At 39.7% G+C, this 26,527-nt stretch overlaps 1 protein-coding gene across 3 annotated transcripts in view; it reads right to left on the reverse strand.

The window, feature by feature from the left end:
* The window catches only part of GSK3B (glycogen synthase kinase 3 beta), a 152,668-nt gene that overhangs the window by 51,268 nt on the left and 74,873 nt on the right, over window positions 1–26,527 (reverse strand). For all 3 annotated transcript variants that reach the window (XM_026065465.1, XM_026065463.1, XM_026065464.1), the window contains exons 3-6: window positions 19,262–19,345; window positions 7,306–7,416; window positions 3,762–3,892; window positions 1,756–1,862 (exon numbers count right to left, since the gene is read on the reverse strand). In XM_026065465.1, coding sequence (XP_025921250.1) covers window positions 1,756–1,862; window positions 3,762–3,892; window positions 7,306–7,416; window positions 19,262–19,345 — 433 coding nt within the window. The remainder of the gene's footprint in view (window positions 1–1,755; window positions 1,863–3,761; window positions 3,893–7,305; window positions 7,417–19,261; window positions 19,346–26,527) is intronic.

Raw genomic sequence — 26,527 nt, forward strand, 5'->3', positions numbered from 1 at the left:
ATGAGGCAGCAATGTGCCCTTGTGGCCAAGAAGGCCAATGGTATCCTGGGGTGCATCAGGAAGAGTGTTGCCAGCAGGTCCAGGGAGGGGATTCTCCCCCTCTACTCAGCCCTGGTGAGGCCACATCTGGAGTACTGTGTCCAGTTCTGGGCTCCCCAGTCCAAGAGGGATGTGGCACTACTGGAGCAAGTCCAGCAAAAGGCTACAAAGATGATTAGGGGACTGGAGCATGTCTCTTATGAGGAAAGGCTGAGAGAGCTGGGCCTGTTTAGCTGAGAGGAGATCTTATCAATGTGTACAAGTATCTGAAGGGAGGGTGTCAAGAGGATGGGGCCAGACTCTTTTCAGTGGCGCCCAGTGACAGGATGCGAGGCAACGGGCACAAACTGAAACACAGACAATTCCATCTGAACATGAGGAAATACTTTTTCACTGTGAGGGTGACAGAGCACTGGAACAGGTTTCCCAGAGAGGTTGTGGAGTCTCCTTCTCTGGAGATATTCAAAACCCACCTGGATGCAATCCTGTGCAATGTGCTCTAGGCGACCCTGCTTGAGCAGGGGTGTTGGACTAGATGATCTCCAGAGGTCCCTTCCAACCTCAGCGATTCTGTGATTCTGTGGTATACTATTTATTGGAAAGAATTATTGTAATAGAATAATTATTGGAAAAGAATAATTATTGGAAAATAACTATTGGAAAAGAATCAACAAGAACAGTTATGTCTTCAGAAACTTCTGTTTTCAAAGAACTGAAGAATCAAAGCAAGTTAGCCAACCAACAAGCTTAATGCTAGTCAGAACACTAATATGCTTAAAGGTATTTAAGCATACTTCAACAGGTTACAAACACACTTGCATTCTTCCAAGACTTGATCATGACCTCCAAAACCTTTTGAACATTTTAAAGCTCGCCTAAGCTACTCCAGTCCATGAGCAACATAAAAGCTTAGTGCTACAGTGGGGCACCTGAGAACCAAATCCCAGTCTCTCTAGCACCGGCCTTCAAAAAGAGCCCTTGGAAACTGCACAAGTTACAACAAACCAACTCACTGCTGTTCATTTGGAGAAAACTTCTACAGCTCCACAGTATCAAAACCCTGCTATTACCTGCCCTCTGCCCAAACCTCCGGCTTTCCTAACAACTCCACGATGCAGCTATGTGCACGTATTAAAAAGAAGTCTTCATCATGTTGAAAACTAATGACAAAAGTTAACAGAATAAGTAAACATCAGAGGACTACTGTAGAGATTATATTAAATTTTTCAAGAGAGTTTAAAGCCAAACATCAGGCCACATTTTCTCTCCCACTAAAAACACTTACTAAAAGCTGAGTAAACAAGTGACAAAATTACTCAAGTCTAAATGACGGCATATCAAACACAGTGTCAGACTTGATACTTCCACAGTCCTACTTTAGAGTTATTTTAAGTCAACAAAATACTTGGTAGTTTGAGTTCTCATGTCTGCTCTTATGCTAAATAGTAAAATTACCTAGAGAGCTGGAAAAATTATTTGAAACCAGATTTTCCCCCAAACAAACAAAAAAAAGTCTTTCCTAATCTAATTGACACTAAAATCTCAAAAGGTACAGAAATCACAGCAGCCGCCTACAAAATGTGTGTATTTTCTGACCATCTGCAGTAAACTTCTGCTCCCAGGGATCATATCCAAGATCTCTGGAAGTATTTACACTTAACTATAGCATAAACATACATATAGCCAGTATACAGTTCAACAAATACACACACATACCTATACTGGAGGTATAATCGGTGGCTCCAAAGATCAACTCTGGTGCCCTGTAGTACCGAGAGCAGATGTACGAGACATTAGGTTCTCCGCGAACCAGCTGTTTTGCACTAAAGAGGAAACAAAGTAATTATCTTTCAGTAAGGGAAAGTTTTACAGTATTTCAGTGCAGGCCAATATTAAGCTTTAGTGCTCTTCACCCACCCCCAGTTCCTAAATGCTTAAAGTATTGTGCTCTTCTAAGCTGATGCAAGCCACAGACTCAATGATTTACAGTGAAACTGGTCCAATCCATCTAGTAGCTTCCTCATATTGGACACAGCAGAGGAAATTTTGACTACAATCTAGGGGATAAACAGGGTCAGGTTTCTGGCTGGCAGTTTCCTATATAAAGTTTTGATAGGTACAAAGATCTGTTTACACAGAAGAGGACAGAATACAGTTCAGTCAAATACAGTTACCTTTTAAGGTTCAAAAGCCCTGGGCAGTCACCAGAACTTCAGAGTACTAACTTCCCCCCGCCCCCCTTCATCAGAAGGTTTTGGCTCTTCACTATTTACGGGAACGTGGCATGAAGCAAGAGGGGTATGAGGAGACAAAGGGAAAAAACAGTTTGCTAGTGCAGGCACACATGAATAATCCAAGATTAACATGAAGGTTTATTTACAGTGCATAAGACCTGCCACAAAGTGCATAATTTAGAGTATTGGCCTAACCACAAGTGCATGCACCTTTTGAAACATCCTTCATCTAAGAAAATAAAAGAACACAAGAGCACATTATTGTTGGAAAATGAGGTTAGGAACGTGTTATATTCTTTTTTTCTATTTACCAAGTGTTTGATGGAAAGGAGCTGCAGGATCAAACTGCCCTTTTGGCATTATGACACACACATCTAAAAAAGCAGCAACAAAGCCAGCGAGTGGCAAGCAAATCAAATCCAATATCCAGCCTTCGAGATGCACCTCTCCACCTGCAGCAAAGAGGGGCTCCCACCACCCATTTAACCTGTTCTAAAATGTCTCAGTTTTCCCTACAGCTTTTCTGTATGGGAACTACAGTCAACATTTCTACATTTTTAACAAGGAAAAAAAAATCACCTATTTATGCATTGTTATTTCAGGTTTTAGCGCAATACTTATTCTGTTGCAACACTTGTAAGGTACAGCGGAGGAGGAGATTCCCGAGGCACTACGCGTGACTGTGCACTGCTGGAATAACCCATCTCACATTCCAGCTCACTGCGGACGAGCTAATTTAGCAACAGCCGCTCCGGTGACCTCACGCACAGATGCCCTCCTACCTATTTTAGTCTGCAAAATTATAGTACAATCTGAAGACTGAAATTTACCCCAAAGAAAAAAATGTTTCCTGCTTCAGCACGGATTTCCAGAACCTTTCTATCAGTTATTTTTCTTATATGGAGGGGTGGACTCTATATATGTCTCACTTGAGCAGATACTGGAAAAAATGTACTGCTGGAAGCTGGCATGCAGAAGTCCACTATCTGAGAGCTTCCATTAGAAGCATTGCTTCTGATCCTGAGCCTCTATAGTATTTGAAATATTAGATGAATTGGTGTACATACAAGTAGACTAAAGGATAACATTAGCCTTTTGAGGTTGTTACGCCACTCTGCCTGTCCTCTCTTCCTCATATGTATTTCACTCTATGCAACCACAGGGTGAAACCCATATGTATTTCATCATATTTGACTGCATTTTTTCCATGGCACAGTATTTTTCCTATGCAATGGCATATTTATTTTTCTGAATATGTGAATAAATTGCAGGCTTAAATTTTCAATTCCCTTCCTTGTGATATCCTTTTTCAGCTATTTATATGAACTAATTTTAAAAGGAAAATAGAAAGAGTATCCGTAATTTCCCTTTCAAAATTATAAATGATTAACTTCTGAGGAACTCAGAGGGCTTCTTTGCAAAATTCCACCATGGCTCACTTTAAAGGAAGTAATTTCACCAGGCTGCAGCCCATAGAGACAAGCTTACCTTCCAAAGTCACAGAGTTTTAGAACAGCTGTATCAGGGTCCAGCAAGAGGTTCTGTGGTTTTATATCCCGGTGGCAGATTCCAAAGGAATGGATATAGGCTAAACTCCGGAACAGCTGATACATGTACAACTGGAACACAAAAATATTGCATAATGTATGCTTTCCCAGGCAAAATACGAGAAAAAAATTAATTTAGCACAAAGCTGTATTAGAAGAAAAAAAAAAAAGACTTATTTCGCAGAAAAAAAGACAACTCTACTCAATTTAAAATAGTACAGTGAAGATGTGAAAGGCCTAGGAATTGACCTCCCTTCCCCCCGCTCCATCTTTGCCACATAACCATATATGCACGTCAAATCAGTTTTCTTGTCCTTTCAAAAATGAACTTTATTCAAAAAAAAAAAGTGTGAGAGCTGTCCAACATTTATAAACAGCCACAGAACAAAATGATAGTAGTTGCAAAAATGCACACAAACTAGAGAAAGGTGTTTCAGTTTGCTTTGTAAATCACTATTAAACTAAAAAAACAATAACAGTGCTACAACTTGATGAATGCAATGTGCAAGGTCCACTGGTAAAAGAGAGTTTGTTCACAGGGAAACAAATAATATCCTATCACCGTAAGAGGATGTAAACAGAAGATGGATCCCAGCCACCAACAAAATATCTCCTTCATCCTTCCAACGAAAGGGAAATGGACCTGGAGCCACAGGAGGCATATGAACATCTTTCTCCCTGTTCACCCAACCAAACGAGGCATCACCCCAAACAGAAAGTCAGAGGATGCAAGGGGCACTCCCCTTGCCCCTTTTCCACATGCATAGAGCACAGCTGCTGTCTTACCTCCTTCCAGCTCCCTAAATTTAGCACCCTTAGAGTACCCAAGCAGCACTACGATACATTGAGAGCTTTTCAGACAAATGATGGAAGAACAAGACACGCTTTCTTCCTTCCCAAATAAATCCTAGCAATCAGCTGCAGCATAAAAATGAAGTACTCCAGGCAACCTTCATCAGCTCAAGTGTTTTATTTCATCTTTTATTAACATCATATTAAAAGCTGCCCACAGAATACAGTAGTCTCTCAGCCAGTCACTTGAGTGAATCTCCCCATTGTTCAGGATAAAGGGACAGATTCAATTTACTTAACTCTGGGCAAAGGGAGAGCAGATAACGACAGCAGCTCAGAATAACTTTATACAAGGCACAGCAAACAAGTATGCTAAGGGAGGGTCTGCTCTGTCCCCCTTTCCACAGCTAGTCAATCCTTTAGTAACTTGGATTACAGGAAGGGGAGATGTTGTGAAGCCAAGAACTTTGCACAGCAAAATTACAGGGCAAGCAAGCATGCTCAGATATTGGAGCTACATGCTTTCGCCTATGGAGAATAAAGAGCTGTTGGGAATAAACAGGGCTGTATAGCATCCAGTGTCATGAAGGCATGGGAAATCCCTATTTCAAGGTTGACACCAGGCAACCAGGTTATTTTTATCCTGTGTCCCATGGTTCCATTCAAAACCAAGCTATAGACGGGACATTGTACTGGAGCTGCACCTTCACATTTCCCTTGTCTAAGTGCATTCGCCACAGTTCACCTTTAATGGTCTGTAAAACTGGGTGCAATTGCTAGATACTGGTATCAGGTCACGTTCGCCTTACTTGCACCACTGTCTTTGCCTTTCCGCTCTCTCTCTCCTCCCCCGCCTTTTTTTGGGGGGTGGGGAAGGTGTGAGGGGGAGGAAACCTGTCTGAACGCTGCCTTGAAGTTTTTAGTTTTTATATTTGTTTCTCAAAACAAAAACTCTGAACAAGGAAGAGCAAACAAATATATATAGGTGTTTTCTGAACTGCCTGTTATAGACACGTTAAAAGTCTAGTGTGTGCACGCGCGTGTCTGTGTGCTGCAAAATAATCCAAAAGATTGCTCTAACTTAAGGAGTCAAGTCAATACGTGGAATTTATAAAATTTGTCTTTCATCTCAATGCAGCAACCTAAAAATTTCTAACAGAATGTTAGAAGTTACAAACTAGTATTAACAAAAAGATGACTAGAAAAGCTTCCTTGCCATTCCACAACAGCTTTTGTTATCCAGGAAGAGGTATGATGACCTTTATGTAGCCATGAGGTCGGGAAAATTGCAAAAGCTTTAATAACATCAAGGTTATGGGATCTCTTTTTAAATAGAAGATAAGGAAAAAGGCTTGCCTTGTCAGAAAAACAATATAAAAACAGCCTTTCAGGCTACCTGGAATGGGAAGTTACAAGTATCCAACAAGATGAAAGAATTGAAGCAGAATTTTCTTGCAAAGGATGGACAATTTTTCCAAAGCCCCAAAATGGACAGCAATTAGACCAACAGTACTGAGAAGAGATTTATAAATAATTTATCAAATGCTAAGCTAACAAGCAAATTGTGGGGAGAATATAATCTGAAGACGTGCTGTTCCACTGACAGGCCAAATAGAGCAATCTTGCAGTAGAAATTCTTATTGCTAGATGAGAAGACCCTATGCTTTCTTAAAAACAAGCAATAGTTCTAGGCATTGCTGAGACATGCAATTTACAATTTATGCAGATATAGTTATGGTACAATGCTTTGTTATTGGAACAGTCGCTTTTTGTAACTTTCTTCTTCTTTAAATCAGATAAAAGCTTTCTCTTAAACCTACCCTAATGTTAAGCATTGCATATTTAAAGATGAGTCTGGGGAAATCAATACAAATCAGAAATGTTTGTTGCGAATGTCCATTTAACGTTATTTGGCTACAGAGACAAAATGTCTGCAGATCAGCTTTTTATTGCTATCAAGTTAATGCCACGTTAAGAACATGATCACTCACTAGTATGTGGACTGTGTTCACCACAATATGCAAAATGAAACTACAAGACACAGCTGAGATGAATGCTTGACAACCAAAATTTTGCAAGTTTTAACCACTTTGTAAAAGAAGATAAAAGCTGACGACAGCTGTAAAGTGAGGTCTTGAGACTACATGTGCAAACTTCTTACCCCATGTAGCTCTTCAAGAAAAGAGTGGTAAAGCCAATGAGCTCCAAGTGCAGGGAAGGAGACACTGATATGGCTTTCACGCCCTCACAGAAGCACATGAACCCTTATTCATATGCCAGGAAAGGGGGAAGATAACATAGAAGAGAACAGTATTCTTTCCGACATCCTCTTCCAATTCTTGACCTCCGCGCTACTGTGTCTTCATCAACTCAGGAGGCTGAAGCTGCTGATGGGGCTGGTGGCAGTTTCTATCTCAACTGCTTAAAAACAACCCCTCTCCACCACCACCACCCTCCCCCCACCTTCTGGAGATTTTTGTAAAGGGAGAAATCAGGAGTGCTGAAATTTAAGTCTCTCACCTCCATTCTTCCTCCAGCCTAACAAACAACCATTCCAACCTTTATTCTTGCCTCAAGGCACAGGAGCTCCTAAGAATTTCAGAAAACTAATTATGTGCCTCAGAAAAGAGGTATCCAGAAAGTCCATTCCTATAATTTCCTTCTTCATCCAACCACATCTATCAGTTACTTACCTTGACATAAATCATAGGGAGTGTCTGTTTGGCCCGACTATAATGTCTGGCAACTCTGTATACTGTTTCAGGAACATAGTCCAGCACCAAGTTGAGGTACACCTCATCTTTCTGAAAGAGAATAAAGGAGAAGAAAAAAATATTAACAGAAAGATTTGAAGCATGAAGCACACAAAAGCATCCAGAGAACCTGATAGCTTGAGACAGCTGTGGACTTGGCACTGTTAGGATTTTTTTTTTTTAATTTGTTTAAAGTATACATCTTTAGTGGGACTGCGAACTATTACCAACCTTTTTTTCCTTTAAGCTTAGCACTTGTGGACAAATATCTAAGTCAAACTTGTGTATAAGGTCACTTTAATTAACATACTCTCTAACTTGAGATATTTTCTCATTATAAATACAGACAAGGATACAGCTGCTCTGCTCATTTGATATTCTCATTAGGACACACTTCACAGTGATATCTTCATCATTAAGCTATCTATTAACCTGTTACCTCCTTCCCCACCAAAACTCAAGAAGTGCAAACTTAAAATTCCCAGATTCACTCACACAACTGCACAACAAAAGAATGTTTAAACACCCTGCATCTTTTAGAAAGGTTACTTTGATCTTACTGAATTCCTAACTCTCTTAAGAGACTAATAATATGTATTAATCATTCACAGATAGAAACTCAGTGTTAATATTTGTAACCATTCTGCTTACAAGCATTTTGACATCCAGGTTCGCTCAACTTAAACATATGAGCTTATTCAAGGCAAAAAAGTACAAGATAAAATCAAAAATTCGAGTATGATTTTTAATATTTGGAATCAGGTTAGAGGTCTGTGAGACAGAAACAACATGAGTAGCTTTCTAATAAGGTACTTTGTTCCCCCTTTCCCTTTGCTAAAATATTCTGTAACAAAAAGGAATTAAGTGACATGGTACTATAATCACATAGTGCCTAATTATGGAACTGATAATTTTCAGCAGTAAAACAGGTCTTGAAAAAGACTTCTGATATTTTAATGCATTCTTTAGTGCTAAGTGTCAGAATTGCAAATACATTTAATTATACCCCCCCCAATATTAATTATACTAACCTGAAAGTTCATTTTTGAAAGCAAGGAGAATTAAACAGAAGTAATCTCTTCTGTGCTTGCTGTATTAAAACCTACATCTTTCTACACAGAAAGATGATACACAGAGACTTTATATAGGTGGAAGCCGTACAGAACTCCCAAGTCTTCAATGAAGTCTCTTGTTAGCAAGTCTGTTGACTACATATCTTAATACCTCTCAACTTGAACACAAACCTCATTTAGCTACAGTGATTTAATGATAACATACTGTGACCTAATTAGCCAGCTAGAACAGAGTCTGGTGCGTTGCTCTCTCGGCTTTCTGTATTATTTAAACTGTCCCTGCATTGTCTGAGCAAACAGCAGCAACTTCCAATGCATAAAGAAGTGATTAACACACACACACCTCAAATATGCAACATGCGAAGAACCTCTGTTTTTTATGTTGTTGTCTCAGAAGTTCAAGATTTATATTCATCATTATTGTACTTCCTGGACATTTTAATAGCTCTTACCAATACCTCCTGGTAGGCCAAGTCACCTTACAATGCACTGTCTACATCAAGTGCCAATGGTCCATTAGCTGCTATCTGCTCTGATTGCAATTTTGCCACATAGACATAAAGACTAACAGCCTCAGACAGTCCCACCGGTATCCCAAAAACTGGGCTAGTGGTAACAAAATCGAGAAATCCAGGGACAAGGATGCAGAAGAGGCTTCCAGAAATGCGTGAGGAAAGACAAATACCAGAAGCACAGAAAGCATATCAAAAGGCTTCAGAATGTCATGTATGTGCAAATGTATAGAAGACAGTTGTATACATGTATTTTACCACCCTCCCTTCTGCAACAACATAAGTTCTTGTCTCTCTAACTCTCATGGCAAGACAAATAAAAATCCGCCACCACCTCTACTTAGGTCAGTTATTTTATATATTTTTTTATAATTAATACCATGAAAATTATGTCCCAAAAATTCAAAGTTAACTTATGCCTGATAAGGCAACCTGTACACCAAGACAGAAAACATTCCCATGAATAGGAATTCCACTCAATTTGGTATAGATACGGCCTGAGGAATATGCTGCTGTATTGAATGCTGGCCTCTTGGAGAATAAAAAAAGTCATATTGGTAGCAAGTCACAGTACAAAGTACACTATTACTGAGATTGATTACTTTCACTCAGAGGATTCATGTTCCAAGTGACAAAGGAGATTTACATGGGAGATTACAGAAACAGCGAAAAATGAGTGAAAATGGGATTATATTGCCTTCATTATCCTCTCATAGTACAAGTAAAAGGAGACATGTAAAACAGTTATACATACAATCATTAAGCCCTTTCTACACTACTCCACAACATTGACATTCAAGAATTCAAGAACTCTATTTAGTTCATACCACATTTGATTTACTTTCCCCTCCTCCACTTTGATTTTTATTTTCTGCTCTGTTGGAATTAGGACTGATTCAATGGCATAAAATGACACAGACATAAGAAAATCAAGGCATCTGAATCCTGAGATGGAGCTCTGCACCCACCAATCCTTAGGAGTTTCAGTGCTGTCCGCACTGCCCCAACCGTGTGGTGTTGCTCCTACATAAGTGTGTATCACCCATTATCACCTAGGACCAGGGAAGGCACATGAGCACCTCTCCCCAGCCAGCTCTTGCTGTCACCTGACGCAAACCTGATAAACACTCAGACTATTGTTTTAAAGAGACCTCACCCTTCCCTGTGAGCATGATCTGGTTACAGAATAACCTCTGTAAATTACCTGGATTCCCCTCACAGAGATTCAGCGCAAGCTAGAAAGCAGTCCCGTCTGACAAGCTCTAAGGATGATGTGACCCGGTTTATCCACCTCGTGCAGTCTTCCTGAACACATACTTTTCCAGTGACCCAAATGTATTACACCAAGGAACAGGGCTGGCTCAAAGAGCTTGCCAAATGAGGACAACTGCTTGAGGATCAGGAGAGAAGATCAAAGCTCATCTTTCCATTACAGGAAGCCTTTTTCAACCCTCACCACATATTCCACATGTGACTTATTTCCACACTACTATTTCAAAATTTCTGGGCTGGGAACCAACCAAGGTAACCTATCAGTCAGGACAGAGTCTGAAACAGTTTTATAGAGATCCAGCAAGGTCCACAGGAAACCGTATCATAAAAATGGAAGAAAGCAAACACAAAATGGCATTAAATAATGCACTCTTCCTTACAGGCATTGGGACTGAATAAGTTATTAGCCATTCTCCTCAGGTCAAATGTTTAAGTGCATCCATGTTTTCCTGTACTTGCCACTCTGGCTATGACCATCTACTCTTTAAGAATAAAAAGGCAGAGGGCAGTAAGTCAGAACTGAAATACCAAATCAATGTACTTCATTAGGGCTCTGATTTTAGCAATGCAACTCATTTACCTGCAATTGCCTCAAATGTTAGAAGTTGCTTTTTTGTCAGTTGGTGGATAAATCCTCAGTTGACACAAACTGCTTCTGAACATCTAAATGAGCCATAGCAAAATAACCATGGCCTTGTTACTGAACCAGTTGGTAGCACTCAGGAACTCTCAGGAACCACCAATTCAGGCACCATCGCAGTTTGTTGGTAGCTTATGGGTTTTTTTTTTTTTTTTGCTTTGTATCAGAAATCAGAGATTAAACAGGCTGCAAAATTAATGCACAGTGGTTTCTATATAATCTTGTTTTATGCACAGGCTTTTTTTTTTTTCATATATTTCACATACACACACTACACATAATGTGCATATAGAAAAGTGCAATCAACATTAGCCAGTCACAGCACAACTCTTTCCCTTATCTATTTGTCACAAACACAACAACAGAAGCCAGTGAGTTCATAAATGTCAACTAACAGATTCAATGCAAAGGGAAAGAGGATCTGAAGAATATGTCAGCATCTAATAAGATGTTAAAAGTTCTCATGAACTGTCAATTCTATCCCGATTCTAAGACTAGTGACTGAATATAGTGGTCAGCATTCTGGAAAGAGTGATGAACACGCTTATTGTGGTTTTCTTTTTCCTGGCAGGTCAGTAATAGTGTGGTGGTAGCAGTGGGTTTTGCAGTTTTTTGTTTGTTTTTTTTTAACCTTTAAACCCAGATCATTCCACTGAATCAGTTTGAGATAGACTCCACGTGAGCAGCTGCATGAGCACAACTAAGAGATTAACTACACAAGAGTTTCTTAAAATAACTTTGCATTCAAAGAATTCATGAGTGTAGAACTGCACCCTGAAGTTACTCATTTCATCAGCTTATTCAAGCTAAGAGCACTCAGATCAGAGATAAATCTAGAATTAAGGAATATTCCTAAAGAATGCACTTCCCCTTATAGAAATTATCCAACAGCATCAGTATTAGGGCTATACGAGGTAAATAAACCAGTCAGTTTATTCAAGTGGATTACATTTTCTTTACTGTATAAAAAGATTCCTTGGATTTTTCAAAGCTATGTGTACCCATGGACACATTATTGACAGACTACTAGTATGTCAGGCTTGTTTCAAAAAGTGCTAAAGGATTTAACTTGGATTTGGAAAGCCAGACAACGCCAGAATACCAATTTTAGTATTTCACGTGGATTATGCCTTCTTTCAAATGGTGATACTTAAATACCATAGTGCTGGCTTTTAGGAAGATGTGCTTCTCACACTGCTTAGCCATCTAGATTTAGACAACATATAAGGTTCAAACTCATAGTTTTTGCTCTAGAATCAAGAAGAAGGTTGTTTCACTTTCTCTGCTTCAAGCGACTACCAGCATGTATTTCATACCTTCTTATCAAGCACAGTAAGAGACCCACCTTCCTTCTTTTATCTTGAAGGCTGACATAGTACTTTAAAGATACAAAGACTTTGGAACTGCTTTCAACACAAAGCAAGAATTTGCAGTCTTCCTACTCAAACTACTTAGCAGTCATGATATACTAGAAATTTTTGAAAATGCAAAAAAAGGCTGTAGCTGACCTTATTTGCATGAAGGAATGGTGACATCCAGTGGCCACACATGCATGTTTTTACTTGCATTTTACAGCCATAGCTGTTTCAAAACAGAAGTGGGGCTACCACCAAAAGAAAGGCTGGGTAAGGGATGTACAGCTAAAATTTTGCACAGAGCTTACGGGTGTAAGAGAAGTTGAAGAATCAACTTTAGTAACATTTAAATGTTCAGGAAAGATAGAAATATATTCTATCAGTACTGCAAATATTGGGTAGAAGTCGTTTCCCTCAGTGCCCCAAGGCTGAATTCCAGAAATTCCAGCTGTCCCAAGTCTTCTATTCTTCTGCTTACCAGTCAAAAGTTTCCAAACTGTTGTGTAATACCCATTGCTCTTCAACATGATACAGTCTGATGTATGAACTGCCTACTGGTTCAGCTGTGAGGGCACCATAAGGATGGGAGTCAAGCCTACCAATATAACTCAGATTGAAGATCTTTCCTGTGTCTTAGTCTAAAATGGTTGTTCACATTGCATATCTTTGTTCATGTCTGTGAAAGAGCCTGCATTATTAGGCGATGCATTAAGCCATGTGTTCTAATGCAACCCTTTTTCTTAATCTTAAAAAAAAATTCATTAATGTTTACCTCCCCTCCTCCACTTTCCATAAGACTACAGTGAAGAAAATGGCCATGCACCAAGAGAAGCTGGGAAGTCCTGCCTATCTTGTCTATTTTATGCCCTTAAAGTTCCTAAGCTTTTAGCTGTATTTCCAAGTTGAAGGATTTTGTTACAGAAAGTCAGACATAGCCTCCCAACATCTAAAAGGTCCGATTGATTTGTGATCTTTGAGACAGGTGACCTGTGGATTGTTGAACCACAGCTCTCAAGCGAAGACAACATCATAAGATGGCAATAAATCTGTAGGAAAATGAAAACTAATAATGGATATTGAGATCACTGAGTTGTCCTACATGCCCAGTTGTATAAACAAGAAACAGTCTTTTTGAAATCCATTATTTTCTTGCCCGTGCACTACTTCCACACTCCGTGGAAATCTCTGTATCAGGATATATCCACGACAGCAAACTAGGCAAGGTTATATACACTAATTGTCCAAATTCTACCTGTCTCAGGACAAACAATACAAGCTACTTTTCTAAGGACTACTCAACATGGAAGAAATGGCGAGAGCTGGTGGAAGAATGACTTGAGAAGATAAAAGCAACTAATCTGACATACTGGACAGTTCATAGACCTGAACAGAAATCACAGAGCTTCCCGTTTCCACTGCATGTATCTACCACACTGAGGATCTCTCCCACTTCTAGTCATTGCTGCCCACTACGTTCTTGCAAAGCCCTACTGCAAGCAGACAAAACTGCCATTTCTATTAACGCAACCTATTCAAAACCAGAGACTGCTCACACCTACAACTGAGGAAATTCCCAGCATGTTGCTAGCCGTAACAACAGTCACTGATAATCACTACCTGATGACTGGTGTCCTTTTTGACATGAGCTTGGCAGGCCTCAGGCAAGGTCTAAAAAGATACCGACATCACAAACCTCATCATAATTGGCATTAATTGCTCCTTTGTTGACAGCACAGCAGATCTGGCAAGGATGAAATGAATTGTAGTGACTAAATTCATCTGCAGTGGTGGCCCTTCCTTCAGCATATTTCTAGGCTGGTGCAAAACATTCACATGGGCTCTATCCTTTCAGAATTGAGCTCAAGGCTCTGTCAACTGTGCACTTTGTATGAGCTTTTTTTTTTTTTTTTTAAACAAGTTCATTAAAGAAACCAAATAGTTCTACCGTAAGTATTCCATTTACCAAGGAACAGAACTGATTATCCTTACATGAGGACTCATCTGGCCGCCCTTGCAAAAAGGATGGTAACGTTCATGCCTCTTTGAAGATGGAGGACATGTGTCTTCCTAACAGGGATAAGGAACCTGGAGAAACACCAACTATTCAGCAAGGCCCAAACTTGCAAACAAACCAGTCACTCCCTTCTTTCATCTCTCTTCACTGCAGTTTAATACACCACTGCCAAAGCGCAAATGAGCTACACAGAGCTGCATCTATAACCCGCTGTGCACTATCACCTGCATATTTATTTTAAACTTCAGCCTAAGTATATGGGAGTAAATTTCCATCCCGAGTCTGCATGGAATTTGGCTGCCTGCCCTTATGGACAAGGCTAAATAGGATTAAAAATCAATTACAACATGCAGAAGGGCCAGCTCTGCCTCCATAAAAGTCAGCATGTTGCCTCTTTGTGATCTGTTTGTGCTTCCATATATGCTTTCTTTGACTACTCTGGATACCAAACCACCTTAAAGAGAGAAAAACGTTATATAAGCAGAGACACGATTACTCAACAAAAACAGTGTTTACTTTACTTTTATATGATTTGATGCAGGAACAAATCTCTCCAGTGACCTCTCTTACTCCTTCAGGCATGGATATGGATCGATCAGACTATTAAACACAAAAACATCCACACAAGAAGATCCAACAGTTACGAAATACCACGAAGAAATATATATACTTGAAATAGAAAAAAATGGGGATTATGAACTCTTATGTCAGGTTTTGCACAGCTGAATAATTTTATTCAGCAGCCACTGACTAAAAAAAGTTAACCAGTTCTATAAAATATCAGAATATTCTCAGCAGAGGAATCAAAGAAAATATTCAGTTTATGCACATCTACTCTCACTTGGAGTATAGTTCAAACGGTTCTCAAAACAGTTAGACTAAAAAGGACAGGTAATAAGACCATCCCCTCCATGCACACATGCTTAAAAAAATAAATAAATAAACAAAAATCAACATTTACATCTATATTTCCTGTTCAATGCAAGGTAGTTTCTGAAATCAGAAAAAGTAACAAAAAAGTGAAATCAGAAAAGTATGCTTTCCTCACATGGTCTGATCTTCCAGAGGCAAGCTGACAGGCAAACAAGGCATCTTGTTCAAGACCTTAACACAAAGCAGAACACCAAAACTATCACTGAACACAGAAAAGTTGGCTAGCCCCACGAACCTGCCCATTTTCTCAAGGATTACTTAGAAAACCACAGACCACAGAAATATGACTTGTCACTACTTCCATCAAGAGAATTTTCCATAAGCTAATCAATCTATTATTTAGTTGTTCTTTCCTTTCCATTTCGTTCCACTAGTCATAATTAGGTTTTGAACTACTGAAAAGCACATTAGAGCTATAAAAATCGGTGCCCTGCTATCAGATATCTCATAAAACCTCAGAAAAAAAGAAACTGGAATCTACCTTGGCAAATTCATTAAGGAAGAGTCTTTTGAAAGACTTGAGTTATCCAACAGGTCTGACAAATGTCTGTAAACTTGCAAAAAGAATGAACTGACAAGGAAATGATTCATAGAAGCAATCTGAATGCCAAATCTGTCAACTGTCATGTTAATCTATATTACATGCTCCCTGTGAACTCTCTTAAACTGGACACAGTTTGTGTATCAAGACACAATTTATAAAATATATTTTGGGGATTGTCAGCAAGCAGCAAGATAGCTATTTAAGTGAGAAGGACTGAATTAAGAAATACAAAGGAATCTAAATTCAGAGATGCTCAGGAAAGGGGGAGTCACCCAATCACAGAAAACAATGGAGAAGAAATCAGTCGAGCCATGTTTGATTCAAGACTTCCGTGTTACTAAAATCGGACCGTTTTTCCCTAAAGCAGGAAGGAAGTTTAAGAGAAGAGGAGAGATAAAGAGGAGAAGGAGTTCATGGCAAGAAGAAAAAACAGGGAGCTCAAACCCTTGAAGCAATTCCAGGGAGAGCCCCCAGAAAGGGGACCAGAGCAGCTCCAACCTCTACAAACTAGCTATGGCTTTGAAGCAACTAAGGAATACTCTCACTACAAAGTGTTAGCATTACTTAGAATTGTTTTTCTCAATGTTATGTTCTTCTCTGCTATTTCCAGTCTTGTAATCAAGAATTTAACCCCTGGTTTGCTAGAATAAAGGCAGTTTTAAGGTTGCCTAGTACCCAAAATTGCCTACTGATTAAAAATGAACTAAGTGATTTTCAGGCACATAGTTTTCAAACAGAGGCAATTTAAATAAATTGGATTTGGAGAAACCCTTTGGGGAACGTGGAAATCAAGACAAATTTAAGCTTCTCAGGTATTAGCCAAAAAAAAAAAAAATCTCTGGGCTTAGAGACACTGGTATCAAGTACCAGGTAAGGGGGGAGAAGTCCACGGAACTCTCTAGCTGGGACAAACACAATCGCGGCTTCATGAAAACCTTCATGCAGGCGAATTTTTAACATCTAAATATCAAAATTAAACTCAAAGACAGAAAACAAAGGCAAGCTCCACTCATTGCTATGCTGCTAGCATCCTCTACTTTTTCTTCCTAGAATCTTTATACTGTTTTTCTCACTGGACTTGGCTTCAGGAATCACTTTACACAAAACTTTTGATAGCTAGTATCTGAATTTGAAACTGCTTCCTGCATGTCCTTTCTGGTTATCAGAAGGGACCCAAACGAGACTACTGTATACTCTTCTTCTTTTCCCCCGTTCCCCATAGAGTCAGCTGGATTATGAGGGTAACAGAGACAAAACAATGTTATTGCTTTCCAAACTGACCAAAAAGTTAGAAGAGAGCTTATTCTTCTTTTCCAGAAGATGAGCTTCAGAGCTTCAACTTGCTGCTACTTAGGGCTTTCCCCAAACAGCAGCAGACAAACTAATATGCAGTTATCTTCACACATGGCCAGCTACATGGAAATACTGGCAAGCCAAATCAATATCATTTTGTACAGACTTGCAAAGAGACCTTTCAACCTGAACAGTTACGCTGCTAAAGTTGTGCTGGGTGCACTTTTGCCCTAGGGACTAGTTCGCATTTTTCCCATTTTGCAACAAGGTACAAATGGAAATCTTAAAGGCAGAGAGCAGAGGCTGCAGTATGTGAACAGAGAAGAGCAGATATTTTATTATTTACCCTGAAAATTAAGATGAAGTATCACAAGTTAAAATCAAACTACTTCCTGAAGCATCAAGATCCACCTGTCTTGGATAAAGACTGCATTTTTCAACAGAAGTAGCATTGACAAGAATTAGCCATGTGGAAAATCCTGTCTCTAGCTCAACCCCAAGTTAAAGATTTCAGAAATAATTTTACTTAAGCTATTGTTATTGAAGATTCCTGCAACAGTGTTCTGAGAAGCTTTAAGACAGCCATTGTTTGCAGAAATTTCTGAAACTATTGAAAAGCCCTAAGACGTTTATCTTCTGCCTCGGCGTTGCATGAAATTCTACTTCACTCTGGCCAAGTTATAAACTAGCTTTTTTAAAAAAAAAAAAAGTTTGCTTGATCCCTGAAACCTGGTTTTGTAAAATTTCCATCTGGGGCAAGGCATAGGGCCAAGGCCTCCTAAGGGCCTCTCGGAGAGGTACCAGCTGGGCTCCAAACACCTGCTGTGACCTGCTCCCTGATGCTCCATCTCAAAGATGTCAGCTTCTTACCTACCTCCTGGAGACACAGGGCAGAGACCATGAATTGGACTGCTTTTCCCATTCTGTGGATCTACTACCTGGCAACAGCAGTTAATATCCTCCCCATTGCTGTCAGCTCATATACTTAGTCCTTAGAGTACTGTGCACACAGGTACACCCACATGTGAAGGCAATTCAAGATTCTATCTGTTTATAAAAATTGTAAAGTTTATATAAAAGTTCTAATAATTAATTTACATAAATATCTATAATTATAAATTTAAAATACCAGAAGGAATTTCAGAAGGTCACCTAGCTCATTTCCCCACCCCACAGCATAAACTAACTCCCATAGGCCAGAAATATCTTCTCTGATTTCATGGATGACCCTGCTTTGAGCACGAGTTTGCACTAGATGACACCTTGAGGACTCTTCCATCCTGAATTCACCTGCGACTCCTAAAATGCTGATGCATAAATCGACAAGGCAGCTGTTATAGCTTCACATTAACACACAAGTTTGTAATGCTCTTAAAAAAAATATATATATATATATAAATAAATTTAGAGTCCTTAACTCTGAATCATAGGAAATATATTTGCACTCAGAAATTTCACTCCCTCTCTCTCTCTCTCTATATATATATGTATTTTTTTTTAATAAAACAATATGCATTCACATTTTTAATTCATATTCCCAGCATCACCATCTTTGTTCCCAGTTAGCGGTCCTAGCTGCTTATTTCGAGTGGAGGGAAGAAATATCAATACTTTTCATTTTAGCAACAGTCTTCATGAAGAAAAATGAGCTAGCTAGAGCCTGACTTTTATATAATGAATTATTCCAAGTCTGATAGCAGCTAGGGATAATACTGACCTGAGAATGGGATGCAGAGAGCATAACAGCAGAGGATCATACAAGCTGCACTTTATATATGTTTGAGTAACACCTACGGACTAGAACTTCAGCACTGAATAGTTAGAGATATTTACAAGAAAAGTTCCTTTTTCTGTAATTATGGGGAATTTTGAGATGCAATCTGCAAGTCCTACTTGAGCCCCAGTTAATATATTCCTGACCAGATTCTACAGCAAGTAGCTGGCGGCTGTCTTAACCTTACTCAGTAAAGGTAGCGCTAGGATGTGCAAATGAAGATCTGCATGCGTCACTAAATTTAAAAAGAGGCTGTGTGTACCCAAACCTGTTGTAGACTTGTTACATTATACTAGTAACCGCACACTTCCACACTGAAAAAGATCTGCTCCAACATGATCTGTTGGGCACCATTACATCATTTTCCCAATATTATGATGTCTATTGTTTTCACACTTTGTTGTCTCTGAAAGTTCAAACAGGTTCAGTATACCCCAGATGGTTACTGAGAGGCATTTTCCTGTTTTTCATTTATTTCTAACTTACCTTCTCTCCACTGGAGTAGAAGAAGTAACGCAATCGGACAATGTTACAATGATCCAACTTTCTCATGATCTGGAGCTCTCGGTTCTGAAACAAAGAGAAAAGCAAACAATTAGGAAAACTCTTTTCTCAAGAAGAGGGCTGTAATGGACACTTTAATATACAGATACCGGATTTGGCAAAACTAGGGAATCAAAGAACAATTGGAAGCTGAAGAGGAAGTGGCAACAGCTTTCTTACTGAAAGAATCACTTGTGTATTAGCCTCTCTTCCAATTTCTTCACCATTGAGAGCATCTACACCTTTGAGTGCATTTCTCCCCAAAATAAAGGACCACAAATCCATTGCAGAAAATCCAAAAATTACCTAATTATATTACCAAGTTTCAGAAACAAGAGGCAAGACGTTAGCTTTCCATTTTTACTTTCTGATCTTACAATAATACAAGACATCTGTCAAAAGAGCTAGCATTCTTTCCATCTGAATAATGTAAAAATAATGTAAATAATGTAAAAGCAAACCTATGGAGAGTTTAATTCTCATAGGTGTTTTAAACCTTTATTTTAAAAATGTGTCTGAAATCACAAAAGCAATATAGACCATCATGTTTGGATTTTTTGGGTTGATTTGGTGCAAGCTGAACAAGAGGATACAAAAGTAGTTTTTAAAAAGTGTTTTCTTTCATCTTTTTTGACAAAAATCTCTAAAAGCTCCAAAAATATCTGTTTTCTGCTTTAAATTGCTGTAAATACTTCAAAGTGACACCATTTCCGCCTACACACCTTGCCCCCCACCTCGCAAAGCAGGCTTGTGATGGAAGGTTGTTTCCTGTATCGTTCTCATTGCAATGCCAACAAAGAACTCCCAAAATGGAGAAGAAGGGATCTTGATTCTTATTTCTGTTCAACCAAAGCTTAACTAGATTTAGACAGGCAGAATAACAGTGCTGCTTTCCTGTTTTGCATCAATCTGAAAAAGCTGTTAAAACCAAGCGACTTTATTAAATGCATAATGAAGTGGGGGCTTTCCTGGGATCCCCACTGTAACTAAGCCCTAAACAAATTAGGGAGCTTATGGCCTAACAGATAAAAAAAATGAGTGAAGCACTGAATTGCAGCTATGAATAAAAACAGCAAGTAAAATCAGCACTGCTGTTTGTTATACTTTATTCCACAACCGCCACTAGGAAACTCCCCTTCTCCTACAGTTACATTTACACCTCGCTATCCTTCATTGCTCAATCACTATACAATCTGCAGCTTTAAAAATGAAAGGTATTCCAACTTTTACTTGGCTCACAGGGTTGCTAGCTATACGTCCCAACCAGCTAGGACCAGCAATACACCAGTTCCGCTAGCATCATTAACTCTGACTAACTTCAAGAAAGTTTGGAAAAGTGTTTAGCTACCACACATTTTCATACTTAAACACACCAAGATAGCACCTCCTGTGTGAGGTGCTGCTGTTGAAATGTGGATTTCATATTCTGTGTATCAGGGTTCACATACAGTGCCTATCACTACTATTAAAGCTTAAGGAACTCTGCAAGAACCGCACCGAGCTTCTAATGCAGACATGATCACAAACTCTGCTTTTGATTCTTCTAAGCCATGTAGCCTTAAATAAGAGGTGCTAGATAGGATGCTGTATCATTAATCCTATCATCCTTGCCACCAGCTGACCAAAAAAAACCAAACTTTAGCATTATCCAGCTCTTTACAAACATGAGTGACATCTCACACAATTATCAGTTGGCAGTTATCCAGCCTGTAGCTAAAGAGAGTAAAACTCCTTCCTGGAGGCTGCCTGGCTCCCAAGCTGATCAAAGCCCACGTCTGTTGGGTGCACACCGAGAGAAGCCCATTCTGTCCTTGCGGTTTGAGTCTATTTTTTTAATGTATATTTGGAGAGGGGGGGTAAAACACTGCTAATTGCCTGAAGGATGAAGAGAGAAAGTAAAGGAAATCATGGAGAGAACTTTTAGGCTTTCATTCATCTCCCAAAATACAGTGGGGTGAATTTGTGAAAGAGGACTACAGGCTTCATCACAATCTCATCAACACATCTGATTTCCAATGAGGAAAAGTGATCAGATCAAAAAGGGAGTTTACATATTCTCCACTTATCCACTCTTTATTAAACACCATCAAAAAGGAGTCTGTTTTGAGAGCTGTGGTTGGGCTTCTTGTGATGCATGGCACAATTTGTGGTACAATACAGATTTTTACTAGTGAGCTGCATTATGGATGCCTATCAGCCACTGAATTGCCTATCATGACAGGAGACTAATTTCTGCAATTGCCTTTTATAGTACTTAACACTATTACTACAAGACCAAAAGTAATACAGGAAGTTCCACTACCTAAATCCAAATCTACCAGCAATTCATTGTACCACCAAGGGCAAATAATTTCTTCCTCCCTTCTTCCCGCTAGCTGTAAAATGGGAATAATACCTTTTATCTCAGGTAATTACTGAAAGAAACATGAACATACTGAGCATGAATGTGTAAATATTATTTTAGCAATATCTCTACTAGCTCTTTAAAATACACATATACGCTGTAACTCAAGTTATCACTTCATGTTCTTAAGATAGTATGTATACCCTGATTGGATATGCTGGAAAAAAAAGTCAGCAGAAGTTATTCTAACGCCAGGCTGAAGTTATATTTATACTCTGGTATCTCATTCGAGCATAAGCACAATCTGTGCCCACTTTGATGCTTTCCACTCTGATCCATCTCCTTAGGCTCTTACCCTGACCATCTGCTGCAGCTTCAGAAACACTGCTTCAATGGGAGGTAATATCAGGGGGAGCTCATCAACTAGTTACACAGTAACCTACATGTTACATCCTAGAACGATACAGAATGAAATAAATTAAAATTGTCATCTTAGTCAAGTTAAAACCAGGCTGATATTTAATCACCGCTTCCTGGGGGAGTTCCTATTGGAAATACCCAAACAGTAGCAGAGCTAGAGTTGAATGTTGTGGCAGGAAGAACAGCTACTGAAGTTAAATATAACAGGCTGATGGTTTTAAAAACTCACTTTTCTCAAATTAATACTTCCAACTATCCTCACTTTACTACATATTTCCCTGAGCACAGCTTAAATAGATAACAGCCATTTCATGTTATAATGTGGGCTATTACTTACTAGTGCACAAATGCATTGCGGGGGGGGGGAATCAGAATATAAACTGGGAGCCCAACTAACGAGAACAGTGACAGATGTCCTACATTGAGTACAACAGATAAAATGCATGTCTAAATATAATGCAAACTAAAACCATTTCAAAACATGCTGATTAGAAAGGCTGACAGTGCATGATCAAAATACAGGGTGGATGAAAACACAAAGCTTTTGCTTATCCTTAACTCATCATTTCTGTCTTCCCAGAGCAGAGTGACATGGGTGAAAAGTCAGATTCAAAGGGGAAATTACTCTTCTCCTTCCCCCATCCATTCACAGGAAGGGAAAGGTTTAGTTTTCATACCAAAGGAGAATTTTGGGGCCAGTAAGCACTGAAGAAAGCATTACCCGTCGCCACCAGTCTTGCCACAAGAGTCAATCCAGCAGACTTCAGTTTATATTGAAAGAGCTCCTAAAGCACACATTCTTTAGGGATGAGCAAAGCCAAAAGGACTACGAACAGATAGGTTACCCCAACTCTTCACAACTGTGCTCAAGCTGCAGTTGAAACAAGCAAGCAGTATCTGTCTTACCATCATAACCTGCCATTGCAGACTAGGAGAACCACCTTACAGATGGACAGCAGCAGCGCAAGTGCAGCCAAATTTCTCTGCATACACAGTCATCCTCCTCTTGTACATGGCATGTTCACAGTTACTTCTTCTCTTCTGCTTCTATCATCATTTTCTCCATTCTACCATGTTTCATCTTCCTCAGTACAGCTCTCCCTCAGGGACAAGTTGGGACAGGGGGGAAGGAACTGGTTTCCACCAGAAAGCAGGGGGGCAAAGATGAAGCAAGCAGTTTGTTCTGTTTTTTTTTCCTACTTCCATTAGAAAAGCCTGAATGACTACTCACTTCCACTCACCCACATTCACCCTCTGCAATGCCGAGCCAAGGGAACCAGTTCAGACTGAGACCTTGAGAGATTTAAAGCAGTTCCTGACCATTTCCCAGCACAAGGAAAAGGCCGGACTCCAAGCACAAGGCAGCAGTCCTGTGCCGACAGAGGACTTTCAGGACGATCTCCGGCAGCCATGCTTAAGCCTGGCAGAGGTGGTTCATTACACAACACTTAAGGCACATCTCCTAGGCTCAACTTTGAGAGATACACTAAGACAAAATGCTCCGGACCACAGTAGAAGCTGTCATACTCCACATAAACTGCCTGTGGTACAGAAATAGCACCAGACAGGTTACCAAGACATAGTCGAATCATCAAGATCAGCCTATTTTCCACTAATATCATTAGTAAAGCTCCAATCCTAATGTCTGGTTTATCATAAGCTTAGCAGGACAGACTATAAAAAGAAAAGCTGCACCATATCTTCTCTAAAAATCCCTGAAGTTGCCTGAACTATACCTCCAAATATGTATTTCAAACACAGCTAATCACAAGGCTAATTTTAACATTGCCTTGTTCTCTGACACCAAAAGAATTATAGCAACTATTCTCTGGCTCACAAACCCAGCCTCCTTCCACAGATACAAGATAATTCAGTCATTTTACAGAGTAAAGCCTAATTCCTACGTTTTTATGTATTTGCCCCAAGCTATCACTGAAATAAACCAGTGTTTGGGGGAAAAAGAAATGCAAAAGTAGGTCTTAACTACAGAGGCCTGATCTGGGAACCTGCCCATACCAGTCATCAATGGCTAGCCACCCATGAAAAGCCCATTTTGTAGGCAAGCAATTTCAAGCAGACATAAATGTCAACACTGATCACAGTTCTCCTCTTTTACATTTGAGGCTTGGATCTAGTCAAATTACTAATTCCCCTCTTCCCCCCAGTCATGGCATATTTCCAACACCAGCCGATTGCTAAGCTAGAAAAGTCTCCGTTTTCAGCAGAGACTCGTAAATCCCACTAAGTGAGAAGACCTCAAAAATCAAACACGTTAGCGAGCTCAAACCAGTTAGTCTCAAACTCATACAATCATAATCTTCAATCCAGAAATACAGGACAATACCAACAAAAGAACACTATTTATTAAATATCAGTATTTATGATACACTAAGAGCTATAATGCCACAATGGCCGTCATCCAAGTTAGTGCCAGTCCATTTATGACTGTTAAATACTGGCAGCCCAGCAGGCCTAAAACACAGGTCAGAGTCCAGACACTTGTGTCCTGCTCCAACTTCTGCAATGAATGTACACAGAAGCAGCTTTGGGGATTAGTGTTTGTAAAAGCATGATGACATTCATCATCAAAAAGGTTCAAGACACAGATATGATACTAATTAGTACAGTGTTTATGTTCAGGGCTTCCCTAAGGGAAAAAAAAGAGAAAACAATGACAGTTATCAGCAATTTAAAGCATAAACTTGCTGCTTTAAATACCCCCACGCCCCCAAAACACATGCACACACATTACTTCCACCTCTTCCAGGAAGCCCAAATCTTCATAAAAGGGAAAACCCAAACGTTAAGTACTTGCATGAAATTAAAATGATGAATTCACATGTGTCATGCAAGCGTGACCAGCAGAGAAAGCGGAGCAGAGATCCAGCAGAAAGGACGGTACTGAATGTTTATGCATGCGTCTCCATGAAACTCAGTGACGCGCAGGTTTACATCACACTCCATACTACTACATAACTAAAAGCAATGCAAAGGCTCCAAAAGCCACTTCTTTTCACTACCGAATTCCACAACAAGGCCAAACTTTCCAGTATTTGTTCTCATGAAAAAGATCTGTTAATTAAGACCCTAGAAGCAACAAAAGATTGAGACATATGGCAGGGCTGCAGAGGAAAACGTTATTCGAAACGTTGGCCTGAAAACTGTTAATGCCAAACGCCCCAAAAGAGTTAGATGCACAAACTATGTGTGTCAGCTATATTCCAGTCAAAAATTTATTACTGCGCACAGCAACCTTCAGCCCTGGCATGGGCACAGATCAGAGAAATAAGCCTCGGCTCAGACTGAGGCGGCAGCGATGGTCTGCCTTTCGAGGTCAGTGGGCGCAGCACAGTTGGCCAGATCCCTGGCCAGGCCAAGGCACAGGCTTCAGGCAAGCGTAGGTGGAGGCAGCAGTGAGCTGCCAACACACAAAACAGTGATTTATGATGGCTCAGCTGAAATTAAAGAGAGGAAAGGGGCAGTGAGAGGAAGCACATGCTCAAAACTAAATTCTAGAAGAGTGAGCGAAGCAAAAAGTTAAAGGGTTACCTTAAATATGGCTAGTTTTTATTAACCCCTTAAGAGTTAGATTTAAACCCCAACCACACAGTGACATGAGAGCTGTCAGAAAGGCATGCTGGATGAAAAACTGCCGCATGAACACACACCTTTTTGTCACTCTGTAAATTCATTTTTTGTATTACCGCCCTCCAGTAACCTCAGACATTACATTTTTTTTCACAAGGGGGACCACCTGCTGGGAACTTACTACTATTCCCCAATATACCTCCTCCCACTGCCAACAGTCAGAGATAGAAAGCACCGTGTTATGTCACCTCCAGTCTGCTCTTGCCAATGCACGACACAGTCCCTAGTGAGAAAACTTCAGCTTAATATGGAACTTACACACAATCTTTCCTATAACCGGAAAAAGAAGCGGCTTATTTTTGTTCCTAAAAGGACACAGAGTAAGCCCCAATCCTTCAGGGGAACAGAGGAAAAACTCTGACTCTGCTTTCATTTCCTCCCTATATCTCAAGAGTTAATTGAAGGGTCGAAGCCAAATTCTTAGTTTGCTCATTGCAGCCTCTTTGAATGGAAATGGAGTTTGAGAGCCTCTCAGAGACTTAATACCATGTCTAAATTCCTGCCAGCTCAGGAAGCAGGAGACTAAACTTGGAACACAAATTGATTTACAGCATCATGTCACTTTTAGACCACAACCTGAAATTCAATTAATCATTTTCAAGTGGTTGTTTCAAATATTGTGACTTGACAAACAGCTCAGTTCTAAATTCCAGTTCTGTAGCTTCTATTGTGCTGTGCCAAAGGTGATTCCAGATGCAGCGGGAATTACAGTGTACCCAAGACAAAAACTAGAGAAACAGAACTACATCTGAAACCCAGAAGGATGATTCAAGTCCAACATAACACTGGAAAAAGAA

This window comes from Apteryx rowi, unplaced genomic scaffold, assembly GCF_003343035.1.
Source record: "Apteryx rowi isolate R43461 unplaced genomic scaffold, aptRow1 scaffold_228, whole genome shotgun sequence".
Classification (NCBI taxonomy): domain Eukaryota; kingdom Metazoa; phylum Chordata; class Aves; order Apterygiformes; family Apterygidae; genus Apteryx; species Apteryx rowi.